This window comes from Plectropomus leopardus, chromosome 15 (genome assembly GCF_008729295.1).
Source record: "Plectropomus leopardus isolate mb chromosome 15, YSFRI_Pleo_2.0, whole genome shotgun sequence".
NCBI classification, from domain to species: domain Eukaryota; kingdom Metazoa; phylum Chordata; class Actinopteri; order Perciformes; family Serranidae; genus Plectropomus; species Plectropomus leopardus.
In genome coordinates, this window is record NC_056477.1 from 17,596,990 (window position 1) to 17,620,655 (window position 23,666).

At 38.2% G+C, this 23,666-nt stretch overlaps 3 protein-coding genes across 3 annotated transcripts in view; 2 read left to right on the top strand and 1 right to left on the bottom strand.

Annotated features, from left to right (window-relative positions):
• The first annotated feature begins 4,834 nt into the window (after nucleotides 1–4,834).
• On the top strand, nucleotides 4,835–8,399 carry bag2 (BCL2 associated athanogene 2). The gene is made up of 3 exons (XM_042502406.1): nucleotides 4,835–5,087; nucleotides 5,428–5,537; nucleotides 7,009–8,399. The coding sequence occupies exons 1-3, from the start codon at nucleotides 4,966–4,968 to the stop codon at nucleotides 7,401–7,403; spliced, it is 627 nt and encodes a 208-aa protein (XP_042358340.1). The 5' UTR covers nucleotides 4,835–4,965; the 3' UTR covers nucleotides 7,404–8,399.
• A 256-nt stretch (nucleotides 8,400–8,655) lies between these two features.
• rab23 (RAB23, member RAS oncogene family) lies at nucleotides 8,656–16,134 on the bottom strand. Its single transcript, XM_042502405.1, has 7 exons — nucleotides 15,730–16,134; nucleotides 12,629–12,862; nucleotides 12,454–12,539; nucleotides 11,995–12,151; nucleotides 11,279–11,361; nucleotides 11,093–11,185; nucleotides 8,656–11,008 (listed from the first exon to the last, which is right to left on the bottom strand). The coding sequence occupies exons 2-7, from the start codon at nucleotides 12,781–12,783 to the stop codon at nucleotides 10,875–10,877; spliced, it is 708 nt and encodes a 235-aa protein (XP_042358339.1). The 5' UTR covers nucleotides 12,784–12,862; nucleotides 15,730–16,134; the 3' UTR covers nucleotides 8,656–10,874.
• Nucleotides 16,135–17,242: 1,108 nt separating this feature from the next.
• Nucleotides 17,243–23,666, top strand: part of prim2 (DNA primase subunit 2) — a 32,056-nt gene continuing 25,632 nt past the window's right edge. Inside the window, exons 1-6 of the mRNA XM_042502244.1 lie at nucleotides 17,243–17,323; nucleotides 19,051–19,200; nucleotides 19,357–19,469; nucleotides 20,215–20,312; nucleotides 20,432–20,552; nucleotides 21,922–22,017. Coding sequence (XP_042358178.1) covers nucleotides 19,056–19,200; nucleotides 19,357–19,469; nucleotides 20,215–20,312; nucleotides 20,432–20,552; nucleotides 21,922–22,017 — 573 coding nt within the window. The 5' untranslated portion in view covers nucleotides 17,243–17,323; nucleotides 19,051–19,055. The remainder of the gene's footprint in view (nucleotides 17,324–19,050; nucleotides 19,201–19,356; nucleotides 19,470–20,214; nucleotides 20,313–20,431; nucleotides 20,553–21,921; nucleotides 22,018–23,666) is intronic.

Genomic DNA, 23,666 nt, shown 5'->3' on the forward strand with positions numbered 1-23,666 from the left:
CCTGTTAAAGGGCAGCTGCATTTCTGGCAGCAGCTCTTTGGGCTCCGTTAGTTTTCTCATGTTGACTTCAAAATCATTAGGAGGTGACTGACAGATTCCTTTAAAAAAGGATTCACACTACAAATTGGTAAACGTGTATTTTTGTGTTGCTGCCTTTGTTATTGGGCTATGCATTTATTGTCTGTTGCATGATTTGTGGTTCTTGCTCATTTGAGTAGAGGTCATATGCTAATTGTGTGAGATAATGACAGGTAGGAAACAGTGAGTGTTTACGCACTCATAGAACAAGTTAATTTGGATTGGAGCTTCCTGGTTGTAGTATTTGGCAGCTACCTTCTAAGTATAATTTGAGAGGTGAAGTTTCCTCTTAAGTTAAACGTGGTGAGGAAATCCCTTTAATTCTCAGTTAGCTGTAAAGACGTTCTTCTCCAAAGCCTTCAGCAGGTTGTAACATGGCGGATAGATGTGGGTACTTTATTTTAAGTTGACATGCAATACAATCTTTTATAATATTCTCGTCATTGATGGAAATCAATATCACTAAAATGTTTTAGGGTTAAATTTCTTTGCTGAGAATACTAAACCCTACAACAAAATGTAATTTTAGACCAGTAAACCATTTTTGGCACCAAATACTTTGATACTTTGATACTGCTTTTATACGATAAATGATTTGTAGAAAAATGTCATATTGCTCTGCCCTCTGAAATTTCTTCTAATGATCTTACCTGAAAAAAAAATCAGCATTGACTGCACTGCCCATTTCTTGTCTCAATTGTTGTCATACATATTTTAGTGTACTGTTTAGCTGTAAAATGAGAAAGTTTGTAACACGACCACCATGTTGGAAATAGTCAACTGAAGAACCAAGCACTGCCCACCAGCACAAACGTTCTCATTTTACAGTCTGTTTTGCTGTAATAGCGAGAGTTTGTAACCAGGAAGTGGGCACCACACTATATCCTGAACAGTGAAAACAGCGTCTGAAAATAAGGAGATCAAACAGCAAAACTAAGCAGCGCTTATCAAATATAAACTGAGATTCTGCTACTGCGTTGTATATTTCTTTCCTCAAATGTTTTCAGACGCATGTTTTAGCTTACTGTTTAATGGAAATACGAGATCTGTCTGGCCGCCATTGTTTCACACCGACAGATCCGCACTGTGTGCCACTCACCAGCGGGCACGAAGCATTCTGGTAGTTGTCAGTTTTCCACCTCTTGAACAAAAGCATCTGTCTGTTTCCTCAGGTCACGTAGCACCAATTTGAACAGAGTTTGCGTCTTTCTACTGCAGAGACGGCCCAGTTTTATGCGAAGGCCTTCTTAATATTGGTGAAATACCTCTTTAACGGTCAGATTTGAGCAGGTGCATACAGCTACATACAACAGATTCTCGTGTCACCAGACTTTGCCCCGCCATCTGTTTTTTGCTCTTTTATCTTATCTGCCAGTCATGTTAAGAATTAACCAGTCAAAATGAACTACCTTCAGGAAGATTTAATAATGACCAGTGTTAGGCAAGTTACTTCCAAAATGTAATACATTATATATTACTAGTTACTTCCATTTAAAGTAATTAGTTATATTACAGTATTACTGTCCCTGAATTGTATTGAGTTACACTACTTACGTTACTTTTGAGTTACTTTCACCAAACTAGCTACTAACAACTTGATATGAGAATGAGAGAGAATAAGAATGCTTTATTTGTCATTGTAGACAGAGCATACAATGAAATTATGAGTGCAGCTCTACTTGGTGCATAAAACAATACAAATAAATAAATAAAAAAAGATTTACAAAATAAAATATAAAGTGCTACATTGACTGTTCCATCTTCCATACAAGAGCTAGACTAGTTGCAAATGGAATGTAGTTAGATATTGCACATGGTAAAAAGTTATTGCACTGCCCGTAAGAGTTGTTCATAGCGAATAAATTGACTCACTTATATTGCTCATATAATAGTCTGGCAACCTGTCCAGGGTGTACCCCGTCTTCCCCCCGATGACAGCTGGGATTGGCTCCAGCCCCCCCGCGACCCTTACAAGGACAAGCGGTTACAGAAAATGACTGACTGACTGACTGATATTGCTCATATAGCGCATAGAGGAGGTATATAATAGGTGCAGTGTAGGCTCACGGCACAATACTAAAGTAACAATCACCGTTAGAATCACAAAAGGGGACAAAGGATCAAAGTCTGGTAAATTATGATAGAGATACTGTAAATATTTAAAATCTAGGTGTATTCATATCATATGACACACAATAGAGCTATAGCCTACTATATCCTAATGACATGTCAAGACGCACAGTCTCATTTTCTCTTCGCTTCTATTCTTTTATTTATTAATTTATCACATTGAATGCTAATATCAAGTGGAAATTAAATATTTTAAAACTGCTATTATTACACATTTAACAGTTTTAAACAGTTAAATGTTTATTGGTTAACAGTGGTGAAATGTACAGAAGGCTACATTTACTCAAGTACTGCACTTAAATACAAGGTGATTTCAGAAATGAAAACGGGAAATTTCCTGTTTGGCTGTCAATGTATCATTAAAATATCTAATGTTATTATCTAAGAAATAAAAAAACACTTACAGTTTCATTTGACCATGGTACATTATATTGTAATAAACATTTGATGAAATATTATTTATTAAACTATCCAGAAATATATAAGAATGAAAAGCACCAGCTTAAAAACCCCTTCAGGTGAATTTAGGCACATTGTCCTGATAATAGGTCAGCAGCTCCTGACTGACTTGAACTTCTGTCGTGTGCTATTAATCATTTCACTCTGGGAAAAAAAAAACATTTTGAGTAGGCCTTCTTCTTCTAAAGCTTCCAACAACCTGCAAACATTCCCAACTAGAGAAAGGGTGAAAAAAAAGACAGTGTGCCTGTGGCCCCAGGCCCCCAAATCACTACATCTGCCCCTGGTAATAATCACGAGAGCTCAGTGCAAGCTGCTGGATGAGACACAGGGCTGGTGTTTCTAAAAAATTCCATCCAAAGTCTGACTAAACTTGAAACTAAAACAAAGTAGTCTGTAGAAGTCTAAAGGAGTGACTTTGCACCGCTGAATGTTTGGCTGTTTCAGACACTTTGGTGCTGTGTGTGTATGTCCCTGTCTCTCTGTGCTGCTGTGGGACCATCAGCTGTTTGATCCAATAACGAAACTCTGCTCTGTTACCAAATACTCAGCTGTATTAGAGTCAAAGTCCTTAACTGCATTAGGTGATTGTTCAACACCTCTGCTGTCACAATGTTTTGGTGTGAGATTTGTTGGGCCCGCTTGAGAGTGTGAGACAGATGGTGAAGGCGCGTCACACTCCAGGAGCGTGAGAGTTGGAAATGCTGGGTAAAGTCTGGAGTCAGTCCCAGCTGTCATCCAGGGTACACCCTGGACAGTTCGCCAGACCATCGCACATATAGACAAACAACCATACACACTCACAGTCACACCTAGGGGCAATTTAGAGTCACCAATTAACCTGAGCTGCATGTCTTTGGACTGTGGGAGGAAGCCGGAGACCCCGGAGAGAACCCACGGGGAGAACATGCAAACTCCCCGTTCAAACTGGGACCAAGGACCCTCTCGCTGTGAGGCAACAGTGCTAACCACAAACCCACCGTGCCGCCTCTGGGTAAAGTCACAGTTACTAATTTTATGTAACGTTTGTTTTTTTCATTGAAAACAAATAAATCCCTTATTTATACTGACATGTGGGAAGTGATGCCAGCCTCCCTGGCATATATGGTGCTTTTAAAACAGCAATTAGGTGCTGCACAGCTGGTGCTGCCCCTAGATGGCTATTTTAAGCAACGCCCAGGTAAGACAGTTAAGAGACTCTAGTAAGACGGCCAAGTGACCTATACTGTATATGAACCGGTTTAATGACACCGTTAGCTTACCTTGTCATTGCTGGTGTTGAGCTTTCTAAAAGTAGACCGAGGCTGCATGTCTTCAACAAAATACTCTTCCACGACTCTCTTAACTTTTCCAGGTTCAAGCAGGTAGGCAGACCAAGAAAAACTTAATTTCTGTTGTTCTGTCTTGCCCACACTCTCGTCCTCGGCGCTCTTTCTCTTCTCCATGGCGGAAACTCTCGGTTAGCTTAGCGTTAGCGTGGCACCTGTCCGGGTGTTTCTTCAAGTTATTGGTGCTATTTCTCGATGTAGAGCATTCCCTCGGTGTTGCGCTTAGATTACACTTTACAATTATGTTCTTTTCCTTTTCTCTGACGAACTGAAAATAATGGGGGTAGGCTATGGCCATCCATCTCTGCAGTCACTTCAACCATCGAATTCCAGCAACCGGAGACTCTCTCAGTCCCGGGATTTTTTCTGGTACTGGTATGTCTCACAATGTTGGTGAATTCTTTAAGAAATAAAATACCACTTGATTTTTGGTTAAAATGTGTTGTAACATGCATTACCGAGACTGTAACGGGTATAATATTACAGACATTATATTAGTAATGCGTTATATTGCTGCGTTACAGCAAAAAGTAATGAATTACTGTAACTGCATTACTTTTGCAATGCTTTACTCCCAACACTGATAATGACACATTTTCTAAAAAAAAAAAAAAAAAATGACTAAGTAAACCTCACTTACATACATCTTTAATTTAAAAAAAAGAAATAGCAAGATTTTTATTGAAAATATGAAGGGCATTAAAATTACAGCTTAATCCAAGTACTTCTGGGACCCATCTGAGCTTCTCAGGGACCTGTGGGAGGTCCTCGCACCTGAGGTTGGGAACCACCGTTCTGGTCTCCTCGGGAAGCTTCTGTGAGGACACACTGAAGGAAGTTGCAGCCCATGTTAGGAAATGTTCTCCCTGAGGCGCTGCTGCAGTCAGTCGGACAGCTCACACTGTTGATCGCACACGGGATTTCTCTCCGGGACGGATCATAATAATTATCACTCTTTTTATTCACCATCATGGCTCAGGCTAAAATACACGCCAAAATGAACGACGCTCAGTGCAGCAAGTTCAGCAGGACGCTGTCGATGGCAGATCGCGCCGGACAACTCCTGGAAAGTTTGGATCAGCTGGAAGTGAGGTAACGGGCCCTACCATGTGCATTACATACAGGCTGTCTGAAGCATTACATAGCCTTTTGTATTTCTGCAAGCATTTTTTAAAATCGTGTAACGTAATAGCCTATAGATATGTAATCGAAGAGAAATTTGATGGAGCTGATCGTGTCTCATTAAAAGGGTTTGTTACAATAAGTGGGTGTGCAGTACAGGAGCATTACTATCTCTATAAAAAAAACCACAATGTGGATTTATTATGATACTCAGGTGGCTATATTATACTGATCTCTCTACAATAGACAGTTTTCCAGAGTAAGTCTGATTATGGATTGCAGTGCTCAGGTATTGTTGTCTCTCTGTCAGGGTGGAGGCTCTCCGCGAAACAGCATCGGCCATGGAGCAGGAAAGAGAGAGCATCCTGGAAATGATCCAGTCCATACAGAACGGACAGGAGCTGAGAAACATCAGCGCTGGTGATTCACAACTTTACTGTGTTTTCAACACCGACTTCACAGAAAACTGTCGATGCACCTTGTTTGACTCAGTAATGTCTCACTAATTTGCATGTCATTGCAGCTGGTTTTACTGCGAAATTGTGATTCAGTGAGGTGATGATTTGGATGCAACACTGTAGTTGGGTGGAGTCGTTCAATAACATCATCATTCTAAGAAGGGAGGCAACATGATAGTTTTTGCACCCCACCCAGGTTCCTACAGTTTCTGTTTCTCCCAGAAATGACATTTTAGAATATATACATAGGTTAGTTACATTCAGATGATCACAAAATATTCAATTATTTCCCAAAATCTATATGTATGTATATATATCACGTCACACTCTGAACAAAACAGTGCTAAACAGTACCCAAAAGCAAATCTTTGGCTTGTAGTCATAGGGGAAGCTGTTGTAATGCTATATGGCACCTGTTTTAAAGGCCTTTGTGTCACAGAACCATTAGAAGTTCCCTATAGTATAATATTTTGTTTCAATTTTAGAGTCTGACAGCCCCTGAAGGTCGTTGGTATACATTTTGGTATAATGTTTTATACAAGTTATATTGACACTGGTTTCAGTGAACAATTTGATAGTATTTCCCACCTTTGCTGAGCAAGAGTTTGTGTGACAGGTGTTAAAGGCCCATATAGACACCTGTCCCAAATGTACAGCAGTCGAGTTCAGTGATTGAAGACAATACTAGCCCAGGCTACTGACTGAAGTTTCACAGTACTTTTAAATTACACTCTGAGTGACAAATGAATGACTAATACATTTACCTTGTACCTTGAGTGACTATGAACTGTGGGATTGTAGGTCTAGAGGTTTAGAGTCCTGTACTAAATGCTGACTGATTACCTGGGGCCCCAGTGGGAGGAGGGCCCCCGAAAGCCTGGAATGATAAGTTTAGCAGGGACTGCCCACGCACTGGGCCCAGAATTTGGTGCTACGCTGCAACACAGTGATTCAATTGTGGCTGTAACCCTGCCTCAAATACCACCATTGTGAAGCTTATAATGTAAAATTAATTTTGTGGAGGCTGTAGTTTGCATTGTTGTATTGCTAAATTACACTAAGGAACATTTGTGTAATCATTTTTTTTAACCCGCTGGACAGAATAACACAGCCAGAAAGGTGTTTAGATTTGCAGGGTCATCCTGTTTGATTACACTGCATCAGATTTGGGCTGGATCCACCATTCATTAGTGTGATCAGCTTCACCTGAGCTGAGTGTCTTTGTATGGTAAGAGGAGGCGTTAGCACAATGGAAACTCCACACTCGAGAGAAAAGGACGAGCATTTGAAACCAAATTCTTTGTGCCCTGAGGTGACACTGAGCCAGTGTGGCACCACAGTACACTGTTTAGGTGCTCCTATTATTGTGTTCACCACTATAACCACTTCATTTTTTTAATTAGGCAATTTCTTTCTTGTTTTGTATTTTCTAGGGGAGAGAGAAGAGTTAAATTTAACAGCAAATCGTCTAATGGGCCGGACGCTAACTGTGGAGATCTCTATCGGTACAATCAGAAACTCCCAGCAGGAGGAGGCTCTGCGCAAGGCCACATCTGTGATCGATGAAATAGTGAAAAAGTTATTGGATGACATGGAAGGTGGCCGGCAGCGCCTGCTGGCCCTGCACGCGGCCTGTGTGACCGAAGCCCCGCCCGTCCCCATCGACCAGAAATTCCAGGCCATAGTGATCAGCTGCGCTCTGGAGGACCAGAAGCAGATCAAGCGGAGGCTGGAGACTTTGTTGAGGAACGTTGAAAGTGCTGAAAAGAACATCAAGATTATGGATCACCAGAAAGTGGAGGTCCCAAAAGCCAATGGCTGTCAATAAGACTTATTGCCAAAACATGAAATGCATCTTTAATGCCACTAACCTCACCAAAAACTGTTTTAATCATGTACTAACTTTTAGAGGGACTCTAAATGTAGCAGCAGGACCAGTCTGATGCTGAAGATTAGGGCCAAAAATACAGTAAAGCACAACTCATCCAGCAGGAATATTAGTGATGTCTCGGCATAATCAAGTTTTACATTCAAATTACTGTCATTTACACTGACCTATGATGGATTTTTTTAATGTGTATACCCAGCTCACAATGTGTGTTCACATATGCACTGAAGTAACACAAAAAAGATACAATCGCAAACCAAATGCTTACAAACAATGAATCCGATGATAAATTATCATTTTCTATTTCATTGTTTCACCTCTTAAAATAGGCACTTGGTTACGTTTTTGGGAGTGCATACACTACCTCTTTGTGTGAAGGCAACACCAATCACATTAAGCTGTGGATCTCAGTTCACATTTTGCACAAAGCAGTTCTGATATCAGATTATGTGTCATATACATTAATAAAAAAATAAATAATTAAATAAAAAAGTCTCCTGTCAAGGGTGGCCTATTGTTGTAAGACATAAACACATTAGATGAAGCAGGTACCTTTAATTTTTTAGGGCCCTGTTCTTCATATGTGAGATAATGGACTTTGAATTTTTTCTTATTCTTTGTAGTCAGCTTAATTAATATCCAGACCTGTAATCAAAGAAACAAGTCGCTAAGCCCAAAGCTGCAAAAGGGCCGGCTTATGGACAGTTTGCTAGATCATTACCCAGAGATGAATTTTCAGTAATTAGACTCACTTTCTTTAATTTATAATGAAAGTGTTGCCTATGTGGGCTTCGGGTGTCTCCGTTGGTAAATTGTACGCCACATATTCAGAGGCTATGTGTCCTTGTTGCAGCAGTCCCAGGTTTGAGTGGCCCTTTGCTGCGTGTCATCCCCACTCTCTCACCCCCTGTCTTGTTATCTCTCTAGCTGTCCTATCTAAAAAAAAAGCCCAAAAAAATTAACTTAAAAGAAAAAGTTTTACCTATGATTTCAGAAGAGAACATACAGGTTTTTGAGACATCATGATCTGTTAATAAATATAGTTCCTTATATAATTAGTTCCTACACGAAACAGCTCACAATGAGGTCTGTGGATTATCTTGAAAAATGGGGTCGTGATTTCTGGAAAGACAGTGCTGTTGATTTTTTCCAAATGTATTTTTTTGACACTTTCAAATTACACACTGGATGCTCAAGAAAAAAAGGTAAAGTTTTATTTATGTCACCATCAACTCCCATCCATACATATCACGAGGCACACAGCTGTGTGGCACACTTAAATTTGTGATGTATTTTCTTACTGTTAAAAAAAAATCCAACAATGAGTGTTGTTTTTGTCAGAGTGAAAGCATACATATGTTGGTTTGTCTATCTTAACGTGTGAAATGATTTATGAAGTCACGTGTGGAAAAATTAGAAAAACAGAAAGACACAAAGATCATTACAACACCTGAGTGACAGCACATAAGTATGGTTAGTTTTTACTCGTGGTTCTTTTAAGATTATATGTCATCTTAATGATAAAGTGCGCTATATCCATTCAGTCAAAAAGCAAAACGTAAATTTACACAATGTTACAAATAAAAGAAAGCTTGAGAAATAAGTATTTACAGATTTACTGTGCAGGCAAAGTTCAACAGCAAGAGCAGGGATTAAAATGCTTACTGGTGCTCGATGGGAGATGTAAACAATGACAAGGCATTGTGGCATTGCAACCATGATTACATTCACTGGATGAGAAAAAAAGGTTTGCATGCATTACAGTTATGCCACACGCTTTTTTGTTTCGAAACAGCACAGTTTACAGACAACCAATGAGGGAGCTTAAAATGTGACAGAATCTAAATGGTATAACTGGAACATATTTTAAGCACCTGCTGGGATTTTCACTACAGTCCCATCTTGAAAATTAAGTTGAATTAAGGAAAAAAAAGTTTCTAACAGATCTGAGATCAGTTACAAAACCTTTTCAAAAGACAAAACGTGCATTTAAAATACTATTCATAAGGAACTGGTAATAATGTCTTTGTGCTTAGTAAACCGGTGTCTTCATAATGAGCTGCTGTGGGGAAAAGAAAAGGCTTAATGCAGACAATGCAGTTCACAGCTAGATGTACTGAGCATTAGTTTGGGTGATCTGTTATGGTTACATGAGTACCCTCGTGTAATGAGGACATTTTCTTGCATATTCAGGCACACACAAGCAAAACATCCCATCCTGACCATCAACTGTTTGTACCTTCAGAGAGACGGGGTTCACATTCTGCTTAAGACTACTGAGCTGTGAGCTTTTCAACTGTCTGGTCTCACTTTTCCTCCTTTTTTACCCGTTAAAAAGGAGCAGACTAATATTTATGGGTAGAAATGGATTAGATAGTGAAGAAGCCACAACAAGAAATAAAAAACAAAATCTTGTACCATGTTGAATGTTTTGAAATGTTACATAAGTACTGAAAATGATTCACTCTGAGGCTTACTGATGAGTGACTCAAAGCTGTATTAAAGAAAAGCACAGTTCAAAAATGTAAAATGTAAAAAACTGCAGTTAAAATCATCGTGCTATAACTGACTGTGACTTTTTCGTCACAGAGTCCCAAAACTTTGTGAAAGTCTTTGATTAATAAATCTGTAAATGAGTAGAGTGTAAGCAGACATATAGAGGACGATGTTATAGTTATTGATATTTGGTTATACATAAAAGCACATTCTATTAATTTTATGTTACATCCATATCACTGCAGTGTTAAGCTCAGAAAGAGGAAATTTGGCACTATGTCAACACTTAAGTCAAAATATCACCCAACACTGCTGTGATTCGTACAAAAATACTTCTGCACAGAGAATAAACTGTGGATTCGGTAGTGTTTAGTCCACAATAACTATATAGTTTGAACCATATTTTGCTGGGAGAAAAAAAATATGGTACAAAATTATTTTTGTATCTCCTACAATACATGCAAACATATTGCACGGTTGAAATGTCAAACACAGGAATGAATGACCGTAAAAATCATATACAGGCGTTTTTACAGAGCAGGAGTGCAAACCTTTTGCCGTTACATGTTTTGATGAGACAACTGTTAGTGTCATGTCTAAATAACATACTGTAGCTGCAGCTGTTGCTGTTACTTAAGGCAACCACAAGGAGGGGCCCCAAAAGAGTACAAAGGTTTTGTGCGGAGATCATTGCTGGAGATGCAAAACTGAATCAAAGGAAATTCAACAATCATTGTGGGGATACAACACAGGATAGGGATTAAACATCTGGTTATCAAAGTAGTGTAGAATAGTGTTTTCCAGTCTGTTTGGGCTTTGGTCTCTAAATGTGGCTACCTCCTCAAAATAAGACATCGACCAATTTTTAGTCTTCGAAACAACAGTAAGTCACTAAAACTAAATAATTTTTTTTATCTAGAGTACGCTGCAGCTTCCAAAAGGATTTTTACTCTTCTTGGTCCTCTGTTTGTTGGGTCGCAAAGTGATGACTTCTCTGCCGTTGCTGGAGTTCTGGTTGCAGACATTACTACTTGTGGTATTAAAAACACCTTTGGAGAAAACACAGTTTCTGAGTCAAGAAATAAATCTTGAAATCTTATATAAAAAAACAGGCGATCAGGAGGACTCCTCACCTATTTTATTGCTTGTCGTATGGAGCACCTCCGTCTCCTCTGCTGTTTGCTGTTTGAGTCGCTGGAGGTACTTCTCAGCTAAGTACTTAAAAACTAAACAGAGAATGAGCAGAGATGTTAGTATCATCCAGAATGAGACTGTTTCACTTTGCATTAAACCAGCTGTCCTAATTTTCAGTAACCCACCTTCATTGACATTAAGGTCCTCTTTTACTGACGCTCGATAAAATCTCAGCTTGAGCCTTTTGGCCAAACCTTCTGCCTCCTCGCTGCAATGCAAGGAAAAAAATACAGTTCACAGTCAGTAACATTTGGCCTGAGGGGTATACTGTGCAGGGTTTTTCTTTAAAAAAGCAGTGGATAGACTCATACAAAAGCAGTCGTCACTTATGACCCACTAGAAGGGCGTGGTGGTGTATTTATATGTATTTATAACTGCGTGCAGGTGAGTCTGGGACTTTGTAAAAAAGGTAGCAACTTGCAGCACACATCAAAGAGAAAGCTACGAAAATTGCCCGCGGCCATAGCGCAGACAAAGCACAAATGTAGCAAGGCAAAACACCAAGCGGGTACAGCTTGTTACGAAAGTGAAACTGGAATTGGCTTTCACTTTCGCGAGAGAGAAATGGAGGATAAGATGGGGGTGAAGAGCGACGCAGAGCTGGCCTGTTTTCTGTTAAACTGCTCGATGCCAGCAGTGAGCTGAGTTAGCTTGCTAAAGTGTCAGCACTTCCATTACAAAGATACTTCAATGACAGCCCGCAAGTGCACGGACAAGAAGTGTAGGGAGGAGAGGCCGACAATAAATGTGTTTACAAACAGTAACCAACAATTCCTTCATGGTACACCTTTAATATCAAACCTCTCTACTGTTCCGGTGGGTTTTTACTACTACTACTTACTTTTTTATAACAGTTTCTTCTAGGAGGTCAATCTTGTTTTGCACAAGAACCGTGGGAATATCTCCGACCTCTGCCTCCACCTTCTCCCTCCAGCTGTCGATAGCCTGAAACGAGTCCCGGTCTGTGGTAGAGAAGACTAGCACACACGCCTGAGCACCTAGAATGAAACAAAACTTTAACAGTTTCAAGCTGGCAATTCTTTGTTTGAAAAATGACTTTCATTTCCCTCCTCGGGGATGTACAAACTCTGGGTCAACTTCAGCTGGAGTTAGAAGGAGATTCACTTTTAGTTCAGAGACATGTTTCCAGTACTGCATGTGCAGTGCATGTTCTTTGGCTGACAGCCATGCTGCCATTAGAGCATCAAGTCTGTGACTAATCTAAAGGTAACGACAGCAGTCAGGGAGGTCAGTGACCCAAAGCAGCACTGTTATATTTTTCAGCGTGTTGAGGTCTCACCGCGGTAGTAGGCCTTAGTGATGGCATCAAACTCCTCCTGACCAGCGGTGTCCCACAGCATTAGCCGGACCTCCTCATCGTTTACACTGAAACAACGAGGACATAATGATGATATAAAACCAAGGCTACAGTCGATAAGAACTGAATGTTAACTTCTGTGAAACAAGCTGCTTACACTATCTGCCTCTCCAGGAAGTCCACTCCGATGGTCTTTTTGTAGTCCTTCGTGAAGATGCCTTTGCAGTATCGTTGGATCATACTGGACTTGCCAACAGCGCCGTTGCCGACCACGACCACCTTGATGGCCACTTCCATGTCCTCCTCCAACATGGTGGCGACGTCCGGCTGGTTTACTCAGTTCCACTCCGCCTGGGTAGTTTCGCTGATGTGACAGGAACACATATACCACCTGGAAGCATGAATTAAACGAAACATTTCAATATTCTATGACATTTTCGATACTATGGGCAAAAATTGAGGGCATAGAATTTAAAATTCTTACTGAAAGATAAATGTAACAAGGCTTTAACATGGCAGCAATATATTTTCTTTTCCTTTTCCTTGAATCTAGATACTGTTGATTTTATTAGACACGAAACTCATTAATGGATGACATCTGTACATCCACACATTTTTTTTTAAAGATTTGCCAGCAAAAAATAAAAATACTAAGCTGTCAATATAAAATAGCCTAGTTCCTATACACTAATATGATTTATGATAACTGCTTAAGACATTAGATTAGTGGTTATACCCTGACTGTTTCAAAGCATCCCATCATATGATTTTTTCAACAAAAAGCCGTTGTATTTAAATTGGTTGGAAAAAAGGATGTAAGTATTGAACTTTTACTAGATGACTTATTGGCACACAAATTAGTCACATCTAGCAATAACATCAAACTTTTTTGGCAAGATCAACAAAAAAATGAAGATACAGAAAATCAGAGGATACAGGTACAATAGTATTCCAAGTTACTATGACTGAAACAACTTTATTTGTTGTTATTTATCTTATTTTTCAATTCATCTTTTGTATACATGGTTTGAAGATATTGACAGAATCTCAAATTACAAAAGCTTAAGCAATTGCTTCTGTTGTTTTGCAAAAAGTATTTCATTTAAAATTTTCATAGCTTGTCAGATTTGAAATGTAATTATTATGAGCTCTGCTGGTTACCACAAGAAATAAACTGGGGAGGGAGTGCAGTCCAGTAAAGGGCTTTATATACACAATGACTGTCCTTTATACTGTTACGTGTGCTCCCATTGAACTAACTGTTGTAAATTTTACGAGGATTGTGTTTGCAGCGACTGTGCGATGTGTTTATTCTTCCATTAGCAGTGAGAGCAGCAGACTCCGCATAGCAACTGGGTCTTCCACAGTTGTGTGCATGTGGCTGCTGAGTGCAATGCTAAACAACATATTGTGGGAAAGCTGTTCCCAGTGGATACTGACAACCTGCTGTGTGACTGTGGTGTCCAACAGCCTGTCTGGATTTGAGTCATAATATGTATTGCAGTCAAGCATATTATTCATCAACTATAATTGAGCTGTGTGACACAGCAGTTTTTATAACATGCGGGCAAAAATGGTTTAAAGTAAACAGCCTGCTCTTGGTTTTGTACACTTCTTGGTGTAAATGTTTTAATAAGTTTACAGCAAAATGTATATTTGTGATGTGAAATCTCTTAAATTGATCTAATTCATGTTAAGTGAAGAGTCAAGACCTATTCCTTTCTTTCAAGTTTCACTCTCAAATTAAACATTTGCAGTTCTCTCAACTCCCAGTGTAATCATTTCTAGATGTATTGTTAAAATTTGTTTTAGAGTCACAGAAACGGAGTCAAAGTGGTTGGCTATGCAATCTGGCTATTGACACACACACACACACACACACACACACACACACAGCTATTAACATCAAAGTTAAGATAATTTCTTGTTCATCGTGTTTTATTTCTTCAATATTCTACATCAAGGTAAGGAGACAGACCTCTCCCACAATGGTTTCTAAAACATCTGAGAGTACCAGCTTAAAATGACAATTCCAGTTTGACTCCCATTACCATCAACTCCATCATTTAACCCTTTGAAACCTGGACAGGCATCACTTTTCTAGTGCTGCATTCAGACACTTTTCACAAGTATTTCAACCTTTAAACCCTGAACACACTGGTTTGCTTTGCCTCTAAAGCATGGGGAAAAGGCAGTGTGCAACTTAATAACAAAATAAAATATGACGACATGCGGTAAATATTTCACATAATGCAAGAAATTTGTAGATTTAGAAAATTATTTTTCAAAAGCTAGTCTAAAAATATCCAGAAAACCGAGTCAAATTCAGTCAACAGATTTTTTTTTTTTTTTAATTAACTAGGGAAAATGTTTGGGAAAAGAAGGGAAAAAAAGGCTGGAGAAAACTATATTAATAATTATCATAATTGTATATTTAAAATTATTTTACAGAATTATTATTTATAAGCCGTTCTTTGAAGTGTGTGTTGTTTTTTTTTAACTTTTCTGTTTGGGGGGATTTTTATGCTTATTTACAAGTAATTTTCTTTTCTTTTTTAAGAAATGATTTTCTTTTTAAATTGCTCATTGCCTTCTTCCCATGTTTTTAAAAGAAATCAAGCCAAACACCTAATTTCCCATACCTGGACACACAACTATTCTTTTAATATTGTGGGTCTATTTTCCACCAACAATGAAAAAGTTTTCCAATTCATATTGTACACACTGAAAACATGACAGAGAATCTGAAATATATACCTATATGTTAGACGGCAGCAGGTTATACTGTGCATTAAAATGCACATATCAATGAACTCTATTAAGTATGTAGAAGATAACACACTTCCCCTCGTGGACTGTGAGTCATCTTCACAGACACCGTTAGTTTCCTCGGGCCTCGAGGCAGGGCACCGTTAAAAGCCAATATTTCAAGGTAGCAGCACAGAGAGAATTAAAATATTACAAGATGTAACTTCTCCGTTATGTCGAGGTTTACCGTTGCTGTGGGTACTGTTTCTAAAGTGTGTGAGGGGAGTTAAGAATTACTAAGTAAACTTTTATTTCTGCTTTATTCGCTTCTATCAAAATCCCTTTCTTTAGTCAGGATATAACCTGTTGAACAGCTGTCTGGAGGGTCTTCAGGTAGCAGGCAGCTGCTGGTGTGGTCTGTTAAAGATGACTAAAGGGCTGACAGACTGTGCTGGTGAGGAAGGGTGTAACATTAAAGCTAGCAGCCCCGCTGACTGAGTAATTTCTTACCTTTTAAAATCACGTTTCAACTCATCCAGTGGCCGCCGACGTTAGCTAACCCACACTCACATATCTCCAGCCTCCCTCTGCTCTTCTCTGTGGCAGGAGGAGACGCCAGTGACTCCCGGTGCTAAGGTTACCTAGCTAAGATTAGCCACTTTTCCCACAGAAAAGAGCCCTCTGCTCCACCCGGTACTGATATCTAGCTGATGACTGCTCTGATCGAAGGCTTTCCGCTTCAACACGGGAGGTAAAGTTTAATCGGTGTCGACAACTGAGGCGCATCTGTGATATTTACGAGATGAAAACGCATAGCTACTCATCGGCAAGCCTTCGTTACGGCTAACTACGTTGCGCATGAGAGCAACTAGCCAGCCAGGCAACTGGCTAGCTCGCTAATGTTTGTTGCTAAGCAGCAAGAGTCTTCTTCTTCTACTACTTCATCATGTGTTTTGGCGGGTATGAATAATGTAATTACCGCCACCAACTGGTATAAAGTGATAACGATTAAAGAAAGTAAAAATATAATATTTGCATACTTAAAATAATTTATATAACAAGAGCATAGATAGATAGATAGATAGATAGATAGACCCAAATGTATATCTAATTCCAAATAGTCTATATACATTTGAGATATACCTTTTCCAAAATAGTTTTTCTTCTGTTGAATATCAGAAATTGCATAATTTCCTCACTTATTCTATAATTGTACTTACTTTTGAAAATTATCGGTTAAAGTTTCACTGTTGATTTATTTTTAATCAATTGATACAAATATTATAAAACATGGTATTGTTTCTGAATTGTTCTTACAAACTGACTGTGCTCTCAAGCTTATCTGTTTGGCAACTGTCACATCCATAAGGCAATCATATGCTTCAGATTATATTCATCTGTGTTGTGTTCAATTACAAAATCTCTTTGACTCTGTAAGATAACAACAATAAAGAAAGCTATTAAGGCCACTCAAATAATTGGGAAAAGTTTATGTAATAAAAACAAATAATGTGTATAATGTCTGGGTTTACATTTTATTTATTTATTTATAATTTAATGTTAGTTTTTAATTTAATTTTCTTTCGTTGTGTTTGATATTGTATTTTCGCATGTTGTTTTTCAAAATTATGAAATGATTATAATAAAAAAAAATAAAAAATGTATGTATGTATGTATTATAATAAAAAAATTAATAAATAAAAAAAAGTCTGTAAATAAACCAGGTGTTCTGGGTTTGTTTGATAGGTATTACAGAAGTCCCCGAAAGTCTTACTGTACTCAGGTCCACGGCGGGGAAAAAAAGACTCATAAAACTGAGTCAATGTAGGAGCAACAGCATATTTTAAATATTCGACAGCACTGCTGGTCGATAATCATGATACAAAACGGTTATGTCGTTTATTGTCTGATTTTTTAATTAGGAAAAAATCAACGTCGGAGACGTGGCGGGGTGACCAGAACATCAAATCGAGCGCTCACCATGATGACAAGTTTCACTTCCTGGTTTGTCTAAAATCGTCATCATTTACCCGCGTTAGTTGAACCACCCACTTTGTTTGGCGGGACTGAACTAAGAAGAAGAAGAAACTCCACCGTCTAATCGGTAATGTAACAATAAAATCACCTAAATGTTGTTTTAGTAGCTGTCGTGCGTCGTGTGAAACGCCCCAGAGACTGTTTTAGAGGTCGGTCTCGGTCGGTCCTGTTTCCATGGGGATTACTGTATGTTAGCTAGCTTCTTCCACCATGAAGACGTTACTGCTCCGTGTTTGGGGAATGTGTTGTTGTTGTTGACTAACTTGGCGCTACAGAAACAGACTTGTTAGCTTTAGTGAAACGGTCTCAAGCTTATTTATGTCCCGTGACTACAGCTGTTTTTATAGGAAAGAGTGAAAACACTGGTTTTATCAGGGCTGCTGGACCCGTTGTAACATAATAAACCGCTAACTTTAGCCAGTGTCAGCGAGTCATTTCAGTTGTCTGCTGCCTTGTCAGAGTTTGTTGCGGACCCTTAAAAAAAGTCTTAAAAGGCATTGAGTTCATTAATCTAAAAATAAGACCTTAACCTGGTATTAAAATGTATCAGATTTTAAAGTCTTGCAAATGCAAAGACATTGAAAGTAGTATGTTATGAATTGCTTTTTTTTAAAATGTAAAATCGCAAAATAATTGGCAACATGTATTCTTATGTATTTAATGATTTGCTGAATTTCTCTTTTTAAACTATTCATGATGGGAATTAATTAGTGGAATAACCCCACATACAGAGTTAGGCACATGAAACCAGTAATACAAATTACTAATAGATGCCAAAAATGTAATATCTTATGTTACATTACATGTTTGGGCAAAATTGTTCTTAACTCTGTAAAAAAAAAAAAAAAATTGAGTTTAGATTATTGGAAAATTGGTTTTACATTTCACTCCGAATGGCATTTTAAAAAGAATTAAATTTAATTTGCCTTAAGCTGTAGGATCCCTTTGATAATAGAACTTGTTAAGTGAATGCTGCTTTCTAGCAAATTTAATTCAGATAAAACATATCTTACAGGTGGTTCATTTTGCACAGGAATGTCACACTGTTTAAATATCAAGGGTATGGATAAGGATGTGTACAAATGTATTTAAATATGTATGATTGTGAATAAGTAGAATAAAACCTGATTTAAAAACATTGCAAATCAGCTGTCATGTTGAAAGTGATGGGTGACTGAGGCAGAGACAACAGTGTTGCATTATGTTAGGCTGTTTTGTTAAAACTAGGGTTCCTGTGGGTCCTTAAAATGAATTGAATGAATTAACATGAAGATAATACCTTAATTTGTATTTAAATGTCTTAAATTAGTATTTCAAAAGTGTTAAAAATGCTCAGACATGGCAAGTTTTTTTTCATGTTGTTGCAAAATCTCAAAATAAATTATGACATATAAAAAAATAATTAGAAAAATTGCAAAGAAAACTTACTAACAAAAGCCAGATATTTCCCTGTTCTAACCAGTTCCACCTTTTTGGCTGGACATAAACATTTTGGCAGAATTGTACTAAACCGTAAGGGAAAAAATGTGGTTTTTTGATTGTTTTGCTTTTTTTTCGTTCCCAATTTTAGTTACTGTAATTTTTGTCTTTAAATTCCATCCCTTCCCTCTCCATAGATTTAAGATATTAAAAAGTCTTAAATCTAACTTGCCTTAAGCTGTAGCTGCCCTGGTTAAAACTGACTGCTGAGTGGCACAAAGTAAGAGAGGTTCGGCAGTAATTTGACGTTTTTGTGTATGTAAAGGGGGTTGCAGAATCCTTTGATTTGTCAGACCTTGTTTTCCATACCATCAGGAACGATGCTGTTTTCTGGCAGAAGAAGGAAGATTGGCACCAGCGCTCAGACAGAGCTGTACGGACATCCGCTACAGTTCTACGGGCAGCCTCCCCTCGAAAACATCTCTCTGGCTGAATTTGAGGCGTTTGCTGTTGACAGACTGAAATGTAAGATCTGGGTCTCATTCTTGTCAAATGATTTTTAAATGATGAAGTTTGCTACAATCAGCATTTTCTCTGCTGTTGTGAAATACATATGTAATGTTTTTTTTTTCTTTTAAAAAGGCCTCATAATTACAATGCCCTCTTTTAATTTCACCGCAGTGCTGAAGACCATTGAGAATTTGGGAGTGAGCTATGTGAAACTGTCAGATGACTACTTGAAGAAACTGAACAATGAGTGCAAAGGCCTGAACTTTGTTCACAGACCGGATGCTGTAAGTATATTTAGTACAACACACAACAGAGAGTTAAAAAACTAGGTGCTACATTTACTACCTCACAGTGATTTTATGACCATTCGCAAGGTGTTGGCTTTCACAGGAAGCATGCTGGGACATATTTGGAAACATGTCATCATGCAATGTATACTACACTGCACTGATCCATTATATATATATATAGATAGATAGTGCAGTTGCCAGTTTATTGTGTACATCTAATAAACTTGTAACTGAGTGTATATGGCTCAGTCTGTGCCTGGAGTTATATAAATAACTTGATCTGCAGCACTGACTTTTATGGCTTAAAGTTTGAGACTTTTAAGCCACAAACAAGGTCAAATTGTCAGATTTTCTATGATTTTAAGACCATCAAAATATTTTGTAATCATGCAGTAGAGTGATACCCCGAGCAAAAATACATGAAGAAGAAAACACCTACTGAACACAGTGTGATTGGAGGTACCAAAACATGAAAGAAGTTATCAAAAGACAGAAGAGATGGACATAACTTTGGCTGCTTACTTGCCAACATTAAAGCTTAAAAACATCACCGCAGTAAAAAGTATACAATACACTCTTTCCTCACATCGGCAGTCACAAAACTGCCTTTACAAATCTTTCATTTTTATTTTATTTCACAGATAAAACTATATCTAAGACAACAACACATATGAAAAAGTAGTGATTCATGAAAACAAATATGTCATAAAAAATAGTGTACCTCCTTTAACCCTTTAAGGTTGATGACCGAAAAACTCAGAGTGGACCAACTGAATTTGAGAAACGAAGAAAGGACCATATCTCCCATTTCATTCTCAGACTTGCCTACTGCCAAACGTAAGTATGTTGTTTCTGTGGAACGACTGTTGTCAAATAAAAAGAATTAAACGTGCTGTGAAAATGAGTGTAGTTCAGATGCAGCTGACTAAATGTTCCTTCCCAATGCTCGCTTAAAGGGAGGATCTGAGACGGTGGTTCATACAGCAGGAAGTCGATCTTTTCCGCTACCGCTTCAACGAGCTCAGCTCAAAACAAAAGCTTGAATTTCTTCACAGAAATAATCTGCAATATGACACGGTACGTTTTAAGCAAAGTTTTTACTTAAATGTAGATAAATATTGTGACCCAAAAGGTTCATTCTTTGCTGAAAAAAATCCTGGTTTATTTGCAAAAACAGATATTTCCGGTTTAATTTATTTGTGTTTTCATTTCACGTGTGTGCAAGTGAGATAATATCATGCCGGTGTTGGGTGTTGTGATGAGATATCTCAAAGTTTTTTAAATTTAATAAAGCTCGCCACCTCTGGCTCACCTGTTAGAGTGGGCGCCTCATATTCGGAGGGATTTGCAGCGACCCGGGTTCAATTCCAGCCTGTGGCCCTTTGCTGCGTGTCATTCCTCCTCTCTCCATTCACCCATTCCCTGTCAATCTATAGCTAACCTGTCAATAAAAGGAGTAAAAATGATAATACATTTTTTGTGCACTCATATCAAAGCGTGTAGCTTATTCTTTCTAAGAATGACTCTTATCTGTTCTTGCAAATAAAGTCTTCATTTTCTTTTTTGTTACCTGAGGCTAACATACAGCTCTGGTGCTTTTATTCTTCACCTTCACACACAAGAATCAACATAAAGGCTTGTGGACTGATCTGAACAGGGAACTATCTGAAAACATACGTAGAATATGCATTTCTACAGAGCTTCAATAAAGAACAAAACTGTTCAGACACTAAAAGTAGTGAGCAAAGCTTCAGTTTTATATCAGCAAACGTGATATCCATTGATGTTACTCATGACGAATACTGTAAATTACATGAGTTATCTGACTTTGCAGAGCCCGGTAGTGACCGTAAAATAATTGTCAATATGACTGACAAAGAAGCCGGCACAGAAAGACACGTACGTGTGGATATCAGGAAAGAAAAAAACCACAGGGCAAGGAAACGTGTGCTCAGTTGTGATGTCACTAGATGGAGCTGTTTGTTCACCGTTACAGGACCTGTGATTATTAAAGGTCTCCTTGAACGGTGATTATAGAGTTTAAATGTTTATTTTGCACTATATATTTTTTGATAAAAGATTTGTTCAAGAGGTGATAAATGTACACAAATGCTATTTTTAACACTCAGCAATCCCAATTAAATGTGAATAAGAAACAGTGTTTCGTTTCTTTCTTAATTGTAAATGCATCTTTATCCCAACTAAAGCAAAGTACTGCAGCAGTTTTTCATAGAATGGAGGCGAATACTTAAAGGCAAAATGGAAAAAAAGCTGTTCAATAATTTATCAGTGCATAATGTTTCGAGCAAGGACAAAAATGGCGCATTCATTTGATAAACGATGTTGGGTTTTCTATGAGCTTCAGCCTTCAATGTTTAAACAGTGGCTCAATTCTGTCCGTGCAGCTCTCCACCGAAATTCATCACTCTCATCAATAACTTTTCAGATTACTGTCGAAGAGAAGAAGGCTCTGTCGGATAAACTTGTCAGCTCCAGTTACGGCGTCAGTGGAATCACTGTGGAAGATCAGGACTTCTACAAAGTAAGTTACTTATCTTTTTCTCTCCATTGAAACCACTGAGAATATAATGTCCTTATGTCTCCATAAAACATGTTTTTACATGCAATTCTATTCTAAAAGTCATAATCATGTAGCTCTCAGTGAATGAAGAAGCAAGCCATCTAGACAAGTGCTGTTAACTCCTTGTTTTGTATTCTAAATGTCAGAAATTTAAAATAAAATTACAGTTTTTATAGATATCCTAACAGATATGAAAGTGTTCTTTTGTTAAAATCACTCTCCCCGCTGTAATTATCTTCAAAGCGATTCCTCCATTCAAAATCAAAAGCGCCAGTGTTTTCCCCATGAGTCTGTTATTGGGCTTTTTGTGCAATTTCTTTTGTTATTTTGAGTTGTTAATGCTCAGTTTGACAAAAAGTGTCCAGAATCATGAGAGAAGAAGAGTTCTGTGTTGTAGATTTCTTCATGTTAAAGGGCCACTCCACTGGGTTTACATTTGAAATTAAAGCTAGGGTATGCCATTTTCTGATGCCACCGTGCGTTTTTGCACTACAGGTAATAATGACATCCTTACAAATATACAGCGGAAGACGTAAGCTCTGCAGCAAAGAGAATGAATGTTCTAGATATTATGGTTTTTATTGTAGATGGATATATACAGGATTATGCCAACAACAATCTCCTGCAGCCATCATGGGGAAATTCTCAGAGAAATACTGCTGTTAATTCCACGTTTGCACAGCAGTTAAGGTAATGTAGGGTCATGACTAATGATGGGGAAGACATAAATCTTAGTTTTCTGCTGCAAAAAGGATGAAAGCTCTAGTTGTTATGATTCTTATTTCATTTCGATTTAAACAGAATCATTTAAACAGTAGCTGTCCACAGAAGGTCCAGGGGTTAAAACCCAGCAAAATTTAAAAATACAGCCTCCTCCTGCAGTTCTCCTTGTTCTGTCCTAAGCCCCTCTCACCAGAAAAGCACTGACATACATTCATAAAGTAACCCAGTGTTTCCCATTCTTTGATTTATTAAAACTTTTTTCATTTTAGAGCTCTTTCTGTTTATCAGAACACAAACGAGACAAGAATTCACAAGGTACCTAAGCCAGCACTCCCTCTGCCTCGCTCCCCGCCGCTATGGACCGCTTCGCCTGGGGAGCGTGGGCAGCATTTCTCCAAACTCTCTATTTGATAAGTCCATCTTCCTTTTTTGGGTTGCTTTGTATTGTGGGCAGTTGCTGCTTATGCTGCAATAATATCCAAAATTCTCTCTTTCCTCTCTGTCATTAAAACAGGCTTTCACCAATGTTAAGCCTGGAAACAAAACCGAGAGGAGGTGCAGAACTCAAGTGTTCTCTCAGTTAAATTACAACATATACAAAGTTTATTATAGGATTTTTGCCCAATTAAACCGAGATAAAAGTACCTACTGCAGTTTTGAGATTACTCGTTTTGACGTGTGCCGTTCACCCTTTAAAAAATCTGGTTGGAGTGCTCCAAGTTGGGAAGAATAATGAAAAGCTGCGTTACAAACTGGAGGTGTGGAGTTTAAAAGCTGTGCTGCTTAGCAGTCAGGGAAGGCCTAGCAAAAGATGCCTTTTAGTTGCATCATGGGAAATAAGAGATCCAGTGGGTTGAGAAGTTGTTCAATACTAAGGACTTAAATCT